The 10,854-nt window shown below is 45.9% G+C and overlaps 1 protein-coding gene across 2 annotated transcripts in view; it reads right to left on the bottom strand.

The window, feature by feature from the left end:
* Window positions 1-10,549, bottom strand: part of LOC140714330 (sorbitol dehydrogenase-like) — an 83,235-nt gene extending 72,686 nt beyond the window's left edge. For both annotated transcript variants that reach the window (XM_073025493.1, XM_073025492.1), the window contains exon 1: window positions 10,447-10,549. In XM_073025493.1, the coding sequence (XP_072881594.1) occupies window positions 10,447-10,503 (57 nt within the window). In that variant the 5' untranslated portion in view covers window positions 10,504-10,549. The remainder of the gene's footprint in view (window positions 1-10,446) is intronic.
* Between the last annotated feature and the right edge of the window lie 305 nt (window positions 10,550-10,854).

Genomic DNA, 10,854 nt, shown 5'->3' on the forward strand with positions numbered 1-10,854 from the left:
TTATCAATTTTGGAGTCTGTCCTGTAAGCATTTTAAGTAAGCAGCTCGAGTATTAAATGTTCTATAGAGTCATAGAGAAGTACAGCACAGAAACAGGCCTTCAGCCCAACTAGTCCATGCCAAATCACTTAATCTGCCTGCTCCCATTGACCTCCACTGGGACCATAGCCCTCCATACCTCTATCATCCTTGTACCTATCCAAACTTCTCTTAAATGTTGAAATTGAGCTCACATGCACCACTTGCACTGGCAGCTTATTCCACACTCTTACAGCCCACTGAGTATAGAAGTTTTCCCATATGTTCCCCTTAAACTTCTCACCTTTCACCCTTAACCCCTGACCTCTGGTTATAGTTCTACGCAACCTCCGTGGCAAAAGCCTGCTTGCATTTACCCTATCTATACCCCTCATAATTTTGTACACCTCTATCAAATCTCCTCCCAGTCTTCTGAGTTCCAAAGAATAAAGTCCCAACCTACTCAATCTTTCCATATAAGTCAGGTGCTCCGGATCTGGCAACTTCCTTGTAAATTTTCTCTGTACTCTTTCAACCTTTTTTACATCTTTCCTGTAGATAGGTGACCAAAACTGCAGACAATACTCCAAGCAACACACACACAATGCTGGTGGAACGCAGCAGGCCAGGCAGCATCTATAGGGAGAAACACTGTCGACATTTCGGGCCGAGACCCTTCGTCAGGACCCTCCGTCCTGACGAAGGATCTTGGCCCGAAACGTCAACAGTGTTTCTCCCTATAGATGTGATGCACCATCAATAACTCTCAGAGATGGGAGGTGAACGATAGGCTTTTATTAGCATCAAAAGGGAGCACGGCATCTCGGAGACTGAGGGAGGAGCAGTGCCTCCAATCGCCTTTATACAGGGGTCTGTGGGAGGAGCCACAGGAGCAGTCAGCAGAGGGACGTGTCCAGACAGGTATACATGGTTTACCACAAGGTGCTGCCTGGCCTGCTGTGTTCCACCAGCATTTTGTGTGTGTTGTTGTTTGAATTTCCAGCATCTGCAGATTTCCTCATGTTTGCACAATACTCCAAATTAGGCCTCACTGATGTCTTATACAACTTTAACATAATGTCCCATCTCTTGTGCTCAATACTCTTATCTGTGAAGGTCAACATGCCAAAAGCTTTCATTGCGACCCTATCAACCTGTGACACCACTTTCATGTTTTCTGATATTCAGCTCTTGTTGTGAGCTCAGGGGCTGCGTGACTTCGGCAGAACCCAAACTGAGCTTCTGGGAGCAGGTGAATAAATAGTGTCACTTCATGGCATTATTGACAAACCCTTCAATCACCTTGCTAATGACTGAGAGTCGACTAAAGGAGCAGTGACCGGCTGGGTTGGGTTTTGACTCTTGCAGGCTGGACATACCTGGGCAATTTTCCTCATTGCTGGATAGATGCCAGGGTTGTAGCTGTACTGGTTTAGCTTAGCCAAGGGTACAGTAAGTTCTGGAACACAAATATTCAGTACTATTGCCAGAAATGTTTTCAGAGCCCATAGCCTTTGCTGTACCAAGAGACTTCAGCTGTACCTTGATGTCACATGGAATACAAACCAGATACAGGCAGAATTGCACGCACACACTAGAGACTTCTAGAGACAGTCTAGAGACTTCATTCATTCTGGCAGGACGACAGACCATTTTTCTCACACACACACACACACACACACACACACACACACACACACACACACACACACACACACACACGTAACTGCAGGTTGGCAAGTCTTATATAAGTGTTGCAAAATTACAAGGAAAAATGTCAGAGGAATTATTAATTTGTATTCGAAGAGGCATGGGCTGATTGGGAATAGTAAATAAAACTTAGTTCATGTGAGATCAAGTCTGACTGCATTTTTTCGAGGATAGGACTAAACACATTGATGTAGTCCAGATGGACTTTGGAAAAGCACTTTACCAAGGCCATGCTCACTCAACAGTTTGATTGCTAGGAACTGAGTTCTCAGTGAAATTGGAGGAGATTATGTTTATTTGTCACTTGTACATCAAAACTTACAATGAAATGTATTATTTGCACAACAGCCAACACAATCTGAGGTTGCTTCCAGTGCCAACATAGCATACTCACACCTTACTAACCCTAACCCAAACGTCTCTAAATCGGAGCACCTTTAGGAAACTCGTGCAGTCATGGGGAGAACGTGCAAACACTTTACAGACAGCTGCAGGAATTGAATCCCGAGCTTATGGCTGGTGCTGTGAAGTGTTACACTAAATGGAATCCATCCAAGGAGAACGGGAACCCAGACGGCTTCTGATCCAGCTTCTTGAACAACATAACTAGCTCAGTCTCAAAACAGTTTTGATATTCTCTCCTCTCTTATGACAATCACCTGCTCACAGGAGGGGGAGACTGGACAGGGCCATGCCTGCCTATTCCTCATTAGGAGGATTAACTCTCAAGGGTTGGGGAGGCAAGACTATGGCACTGTCCTATGCTGGGCCATTCAATGTCCCTGTTTAAAGATAAGACACAAGCCAGGATGAGACAGCACGGTAGCAGAGTGGTGAGCACAACATTTTACAGTACAGTCGAACCAGGTTCAATTCCCGCCGCTGCCTGTAAGGCGTTTGTGCATTCTCTCTGTGACTGGGTGGGTTTCCTCCTGGTGTGGTTTCCTCCTACGGGCCAAAAACTTACTGATTGGTAGGTTAATTGGTCATCGTAAATTGTCCCATGACTAGGCTAGGATTAAATTGGGGATCGTTTGGTGGCATGGCTCAAAGGGCTGGAAGGGCCTATTCCCTGTATCTCAATAAATAAATAAATGATAAGATGATTTGTTCCTGAAGATGCTGGAAATCCGGTGTAACACACACACAAAATGATGGAGGAACTCAGTAAGTCAGGCAGCGTCAATAGATAGGAATAAAGAGTTGACATTTTGGGCCAAGACTCTTCCTCAGGATTAAGATGATATTTGTCTTTCAGAGGGTGATGAGTCTTTGGAGCTCTTTCTCCCCAAGAGGCTTTGAATACTTTTAGAGTCATAGAGTAATAGAGCACGGTCACAGGCTGATCGGCCCAACCTATCCATGCTGACCGGAATGCCGATCCAAGCTAATCCAATGGTAAGTAGAGGTAAGACAGAGATAGATAGAGTCTTGATTAGCTGGAAGGATGGAGGAAGTTTACAAAATAAGACTATAAGACATAAGAGCAGAATTAGGCTATTTGGCCCATCAAGTCTGCTCTGCCATTCCATCGTGGCTGATTTATTATCCCTCTCAACCCCATTCTCCTGCTTCTCTCTATAACCTTTGATGCTTTGACTAATCAAGAATCTGTCAGGTTCCTGATTTTCCAGGGATGGGTAGCAAAGCAGAGCTGATTAGATTGCCCAAGATCCTACCGAATGGTGAAGCAGGCTCAAGGGCCGGATGGCCTATCCTTCTCCTTCTGCTGTGGTTCTACACCACTGCCCTTGCTTAGCTGCAGGACACATTGCCATCTCATTTGGCAACCTCCACTTTCAACTCGCTGTGCCCCATCCCACTTCCTGGTACTTCAGCAGTGGAGAGTGCTGAGGATCTTTCAGAGGGTGGGGTTGGAGGTGGGGTTAAAGCTTAAGTAAGGGAGATCAGCCTGTCTAGAGATTTCACTCATTCTGGCAGGACGACAGACCATTTCTCTCTCACCCTCTCTCTCTCTCTCTCACACACACACACACACACACACACACACACACACACACACACACACACACACACACACACACACACACACACACACACACACACACACACACACACACACACACACCTGGAGCACCTTTACCACGGTGAAAAGTCATTGACACAAAGAGGGGAGATGGAATTTGGATTTGGACAGGGCAAAGCCAGTTCAAACACACATTTTTGCAGAGGATTTTGAAGGGTTAGGTTTAGGGTAAAGCCTGAAGACCAGCACCTCAGGGTTTAACAACTTTTTCTTCCTCACTGCCATCACACTCAATAACTACCTCAAACGACAATTCCCTCTACTTGCATTAAAATTGTTAGTGTAACTACTCTTTATTTTGAAATGTAAGTTGTAGAACACAGAACGTTACAGCACAGTACAGGGCCTTCAGCCCACGATATTGTGCCAATTTTTTGCCTACTCCAAGATCAATCTGTCTCTTCCCTCCTACATAGCCCTTCATTTTTCTGTTACCCGTGTGCCTATCCAAGATTCTCTTAAAGGTCACAAATGTATCTGCCTTTATCACCACCCCAGCAATGTGCTTCACCATTTCTTACCCCGTGTAAAATGCCTATCTCTGATATGCACCCCCTCCCTCTGTTTTTGTTCATTATGTACTTTTGGAACATGGAACATTATGGCATAGTTTGAGCCCTGTGGCTCACTCTGCTGTGCCAACCCTTTAACCTACTTCAGGGTCCCTCCTACAAGGCCCTCCCTTTCTCTACCATCCATGTGCCTGTCTAGTGTGTCTCTCAAATGCCCCTAATGTATCTGCTTCTACCACCACCCCTGGCATACCATGCACCCACCACTCTGTGTGTAAAGAAACTGAACTCTAAAATCCCTCCCATTGAGTATTTAATATTTCAATAATACTTGAATAATCTTATAAATACATTTTGTTGATTAAGCATTCTTGTTTGTTTAAAGAATTAATTTTGGATTATATGTAAAAATACATTAATTGTATGCATAATTGTGCTACCACGTGATGTATGCATGCCTTGCTTAAAGTGAAGTCAAACTACACCCAAATTTTCAGACTCCCATAACTTCAGGTGCAGGAGTAGGCCATTCGGCCCTTTGAGTCAGCACTGCCATTCAATGTGATCATGGCTGATCATCCACAATCAGTACCCCATTTCTGCCTTCTCCCCATATCCCTTGACTCCGCTATCTTTAAGAGCTCTATCTAACTCTTTCTTGAAAGCATCCAGAGAATTGGCCTCTACTGCCTTCTGAGGCAGAGCATTCCACATATCCACCACTCTCTGGGTGAAAAAGGTTTTCCTGAACTCCATTCTAATTGGCCTACCCATTAATCTTAAACAGTGGCCTCTGGTTCTGGACTCCCCCCTACATCAAGAACATGTTCCTTGCCTCTAGCGTGTCCAATCCCTTAATAATCTTATATGTTTCAATCAGATCCCCCTCATCCTTCTAAACTCCAGTGTATACAAGCCCAGTCGCTCCAACCTTTCAACATATGACAGTCCCACCATCCCGGGAATTAACCTTGTGAACCTATGCTGCACTCCCTCAATAGCAAGAATGTCTCTGAATTAATTTAATGTTACAAAATTTAACACCCGTATACATTCTACCAATCGTCTTAAAGTTATCCTCCATCATATTAGCCATTTCCACCCTGGGAAAAAAGTCTCTGGCTGTCCACTCTATCTATACCTCTTATCAAGACACTGCCATCTGAGGAAAAGGTGCTGGCTATCCATTTTGTCTATGGCTCTCATCATCTTCTTTTACTCCGAAGAGAGAAAAAAGCCCTAACTTGCTGAACCTCTGCTCATAAGAATACTCTCCTGGTAAATCTCCCCTGCACCTTCTTTAGAACTTCCACATCCTTCCTATCATGAGGCAACTAGAACTAACACAATGAGTTGGAGGAAAGATTCGATAAACTAGGATTGTTTTATTTGAAAGAGGGGAGGATGAGGGCCACCATAAACTGAGATATATAAAATTGAGGAAATCAAGATAAAATAGGAATGAATTGTTTCCTTAAAAGGGAAATCTAAAACAACAGAATATAAATTTGAAGTAACAAAGTAACTGGTAGAATTAGAAGAATGCAAAAGAAATCATTGATTTGTCATTGATCCTGTGGATAGCTGAGCCCTTCTCCCAGTTCTAACACAAGGGGGCACAGTTTTAAGGTGCTTGGAAGGAGGTACAGAGGGGATGTCGGAGTCAAGGTTTTCACACAGAGAAACCTGTAATGGGCGCGTGGAACGCATTGCCAGCAATGGTGGTGGAAGTGTATATAATAGGGACTTCTAAGAGACTCTCAGGTACGTATATGGAGCTTAGAAAAATAGAGGGCTATACGGTAGGGTAATTCTAGGCAGTTTCTAGAGTAGGATGAGGGCCAAAGGGCCTGTAATGTGCTGTCGATATCTATGTTCTAAGACATCTCTCATACTCTTTTGATCCAAAGAGAATGATTCCAAGGTCATTGCTGTCAGAATCCTTTGTCCTTGAATGTCAACCATTGGTGGTTAGACTCTCGCTGGTCGGAGACAAACATTACCTGCCACTTGTATGGCATAAGTATTGCTTAGCACTAACCTGCCCTGAAGATATCAAGAGGTATTAGCAGCTTTGGGCTTCCAGTTAGAGAGCTGATCCACAGTAGCATAGCAGTTAGCATAATGCTTTACAGCCACAGTGCTCACCCCTATTTGTGAGGAGTTTTTATGTTCTCCCTCTGGTTGCATGGATATCCTCTGGGTGCTCTGGTTTCCTCCCGTGTTCCAAAGCTGTATGCATTAGGGTTAGTAAATTGCGGGCATGCGATGTTGCTCCAAGTACAAATGATGCACTTCGCTGTGTGCTTTGATGTACATGTGACAAGTAAAGTTAATCTTTATCATTGTTTATTATTTCTTCAGCAGTCTGAATGGGGCACGACCGGGCAAGCGCGTGGAGGTCGGCCAATGAGAACAACGGGAAAAGTTTTAAAGCGGGCAGAGTTGAAAAGGTGACGGTTATTTCTTCAGCAGTCTGAACGAGGCACGACCGGGCAAGCGCGTGGAGGTCGGCCAATGAGAACAACGGGAAAAGTTTTAAAGCGGGCAGAGTTGAAAAGGTGACAGTTATTTCTTCAGCAGTCTGAACGGGGCATGACTGGGCAAGCGCGTGGAGGTCGGCCAGTGAGAACAACGGGAAAAGTTTTAAAGCGGGCAGAGTTGAAAAGGTGACGGTAATTTCTTCAGCATTCTGAACGGGGCACGACTGGGCAAGCGCGTGGAGGTCGGCCAATGAGAACAACGGGAAAAGTTTTAAAGCGGGCAGAGTTGAAAAGGTGACGGTTATTTCTTCAGCAGTCTGAACGAGGCACGACCGGGCAAGCGCGTGGAGGTCGGCCAATGAGAACAACGGGAAAAGTTTTAAAGCGGGCAGAGTTGAAAAGGTGACAGTTATTTCTTCAGCAGTCTGAACGGGGCACGACTGGGCAAGCGCGTGGAGGTTGGCCAATGAGAACAACGGGAAAAGTTTTAAAGCGGGCAGAGTTGAAAAGGTGACGGTTATTTCTTCAGCAGTCTGAATGGGGCACGACCGGGCAAGCGCGTGGAGGTCGGCCAATGAGAACAACGGGAAAAGTTTTAAAGCGGGCAGAGCTGAAAAGGTGACGGTTATTTCTTCAGCAGTCTGAACGGGGCACGACTGGGCAAGCGCGTGGAGGTCGGCCAGTGAGAACAACGGGAAAAGTTTTAAAGCGGGCAGAGTTGAAAAGGTGACGGTAATTTCTTCAGCATTCTGAACGGGGCACGACTGGGCAAGCGCGTGGAGGTCGGCCAATGAGAACAACGGGAAAAGTTTTAAAGCGGGCAGAGTTGAAAAGGTGACGGTTATTTCTTCAGCAGTCTGAACGAGGCACGACCGGGCAAGCGCGTGGAGGTCGGCCAATGAGAACAACGGGAAAAGTTTTAAAGCGGGCAGAGTTGAAAAGGTGACAGTTATTTCTTCAGCAGTCTGAACGGGGCACGACTGGGCAAGCGCGTGGAGGTTGGCCAATGAGAACAACGGGAAAAGTTTTAAAGCGGGCAGAGTTGAAAAGGTGACGGTTATTTCTTCAGCAGTCTGAATGGGGCACGACCGGGCAAGCGCGTGGAGGTCGGCCAATGAGAACAACGGGAAAAGTTTTAAAGCGGGCAGAGCTGAAAAGGTGACGGTTATTTCTTCAGCAGTCTGAACGGGGCACGACTGGGCAAGCGCGTGGAGGTCGGCCAGTGAGAACAACGGGAAAAGTTTTAAAGCAGGCAGAGTTGAAAAGGTGACGGTAATTTCTTCAGCATTCTGAACGGGGCACGACTGGGCAAGCGCGTGGAGGTCGGCCAATGAGAACAACGGGAAAAGTTTTAAAGCGGGCAGAGTTGAAAAGGTGACGGTTATTTCTTCAGCAGTCTGAATGGGGCACAACTGCGTTTTGGCTTCAACTTGGGTCAGCTGTCAACAAAATCTTTGAACACGTTTTAGAATGGGCAATGTCAGGTGAGGATTGAGTTAACCACAATCAAGTTCTGACTTGTCGCGGTCAGCTCAGGGTCTAGATTAGCTATGGTTGAGTAAGATCTATACCACTCAGTAACCCTCTGATTTAATCCTAGCCTAATCACAGGGCAATTTACAGTGACTAATTAACCTACCAACTGGTAGGCCTTTGGAATGTGGGAGGAACCCATGTGGCCACGGGCTGAACATACAGACTCCTTCCAGGTACAGCGGGAATTGAACCCAGGTCACTGGTACTGTAAAGCGTCGTGCTAACCACTACACTACTGTGCCGCCTCATATCCGGCATCCTGGTCCCTTACACAATAATAAGAGGTTCCCTGGAATGTTGTTAGAAGGAGCTGGTGGAGAATGATGATGAATTATATCATAATAAACAGTGAAGAGCGTATCCCGAGAGTAGATTCAGATGGAGAGGAATCTGCTATTCTAGAGACACAATGCCATACAGCATAGAAATAGGTTCTTCGGCCCACCATCTCTATGCCATCTGTTATACCCATCTGTATTCATGCCATTTGCCTGTCATGGGTCTTTGCCCTTCTACAGCTTGGCAATTCACACACTTCTTCCACGTGGTGAGAGGCTCTGCCTCCATTTTCAGGCAATGCATTCCAGTCTCCAACCACTCCCTGTGTGAAAGAAATTCTCCCTATGACCCCACTAGACTGTTTACCTCTCCACTTACCTTAGACGCCTTCCCACCCACCACAGGAAAATAATTTTGATTTACTTCTCTATTTATCCCCCTCACAATTTCAATTATTTATTCAGATACAGTGAATAGGCCCTTCTGGCCCATTGAGCTGTGGCTGCCCAGCAATCCCCTGGAATTAATCCTAGTCTAATCACGGGACAGTTTACAATGACCAATTAACCTTCCAACCAGTATGTCACTGGACTGCGGGAGGAAACCAGAGCACCCAGGGGAAACCCACACGGTCACGGGGAGAACGTACAGACTCCCTACAGGCAGCAGCAGGAAATGAATCCCTGTTGCTGGTACTGTAGAGTGTTGTGCTAATCACTACACTACCAAGCCGCCTCCATCAGCCCCCTTTGCTCCAGGGAAGCACGCAATCAGCAAATCCCTACTATCTCAGTTTGTAATTGAGGGAATATCCTGGCGTGTCCTTTCTGCACATTCTCCAACACAATCACGTCGCCTTTCAGACCTGCTGGTTCACCATTCCCATTGCTAGTGACTTTCTCTGTGCCACTCCAGGCAAGCTGCCCCAACTGATGGCAAAGAACGCCAGTCTGTGAAGATTATTCCCCCACCCCACACCAAAACCATAGGTCTGTACACAACAGAAGCACTGCAACTTTCCCTTATCTCCAATCTCCAACAAGAAAGTCAAGTCCATTTTCATGTGCACCAGAATGGTGAGGTAGCCCACAGCAGCATCATAGATGTGTGGGTACAGACAACATACAGAAGATTAAACTGGGGATAATGTGTTCAGTTCTGGTCACCTCATTATAGGAAGGATGTGGAAGCTTTAGAAAGGGTGCAGGTGAGACTTAACTGGAGATTTACCATGATTAGTGAGCATGGCCTATGAGGATAGGTTGAGTAAGTTAGGGCTTTTCTTTTTCCCAATGAAGGAGAGTGAGATGACTTGATAGAGGTGTGGCAAAGGTAGAGATGACACACAGCAGCTTTCTCCCAGGGCAGACATGGCTAAAGCTGAACAGGAATCATTTTAAGGAGATCGGAGGAAAGTGTACAGAGGGATGTTGGAGGTAGATTTTTTTTATACTGGATGTTAAGTGGCTGGGGTGGTGGTTGAGGCAGATAGCTTAAGGAGATTGAAGCCCAAGGATGATAGAGAAAATGGAGAACTATGTGGGAGGGAAGTGTTAGACTGATCTTGGAGATGGCTAAAAGGTCAGCACAGCATCATGGTCTCAAGGGCATTTTACTGCGCTCAACTGTATTTACCTGCCCTTCTGCTCCTTTATATACACTAACTTGTTAAAGCATTAAACCAGACTCCAGCCAGAACCACCTCTGCTCCTGTGAAACAGAGCAAGGGCACCCACTGCAGGTTGACTCCATCCCTTTACCACGGCAACAGTGACAACTTTGGCCTATGTCCTCAGCCCCAATATGTCGTAGCTTATGCGCAAAAGGTTGAGAATGAGGCACAAAAGAAAGAAGTGATTACCATTCGCAGATCCCCAGGACCATGCGCCACCACGGAGAGGTTGTTGTGCACTGGCATGACTGCTCTCTTCACCCAAAACTGGGACGGCTGCAAGCGCCTTTTAAAGCTGTTCAGATAAAAGCCTTTTTTTTTTATCTCTCTACTGTCCTTGACATAAAGCTGTGATGTGTTTGTCTCTTTCCCTCTCGCTTCATCAGGCCAAAGTCTGTCTTTGCTGTGATGATAAAAGCATTTTTTACTCTGTCGGTCTTCTGCCCGACTTCAGCTTTCTCGCTGCAGTTTCCCTCTGGCTCGGGGGGGATGCCAACCTTCCCCCACAAATGTCTCGAGATCATCCATCTAATTGTTTTGCAAAACTACAGAGTTGTACAGGTCAGAAACAGGCTATTCAGCCCAACTTGTACATGC

The sequence above is a fragment of the Hemitrygon akajei genome, chromosome 21 (assembly GCF_048418815.1).
Source record: "Hemitrygon akajei chromosome 21, sHemAka1.3, whole genome shotgun sequence".
Classification (NCBI taxonomy): Eukaryota; Metazoa; Chordata; class Chondrichthyes; order Myliobatiformes; family Dasyatidae; genus Hemitrygon; species Hemitrygon akajei.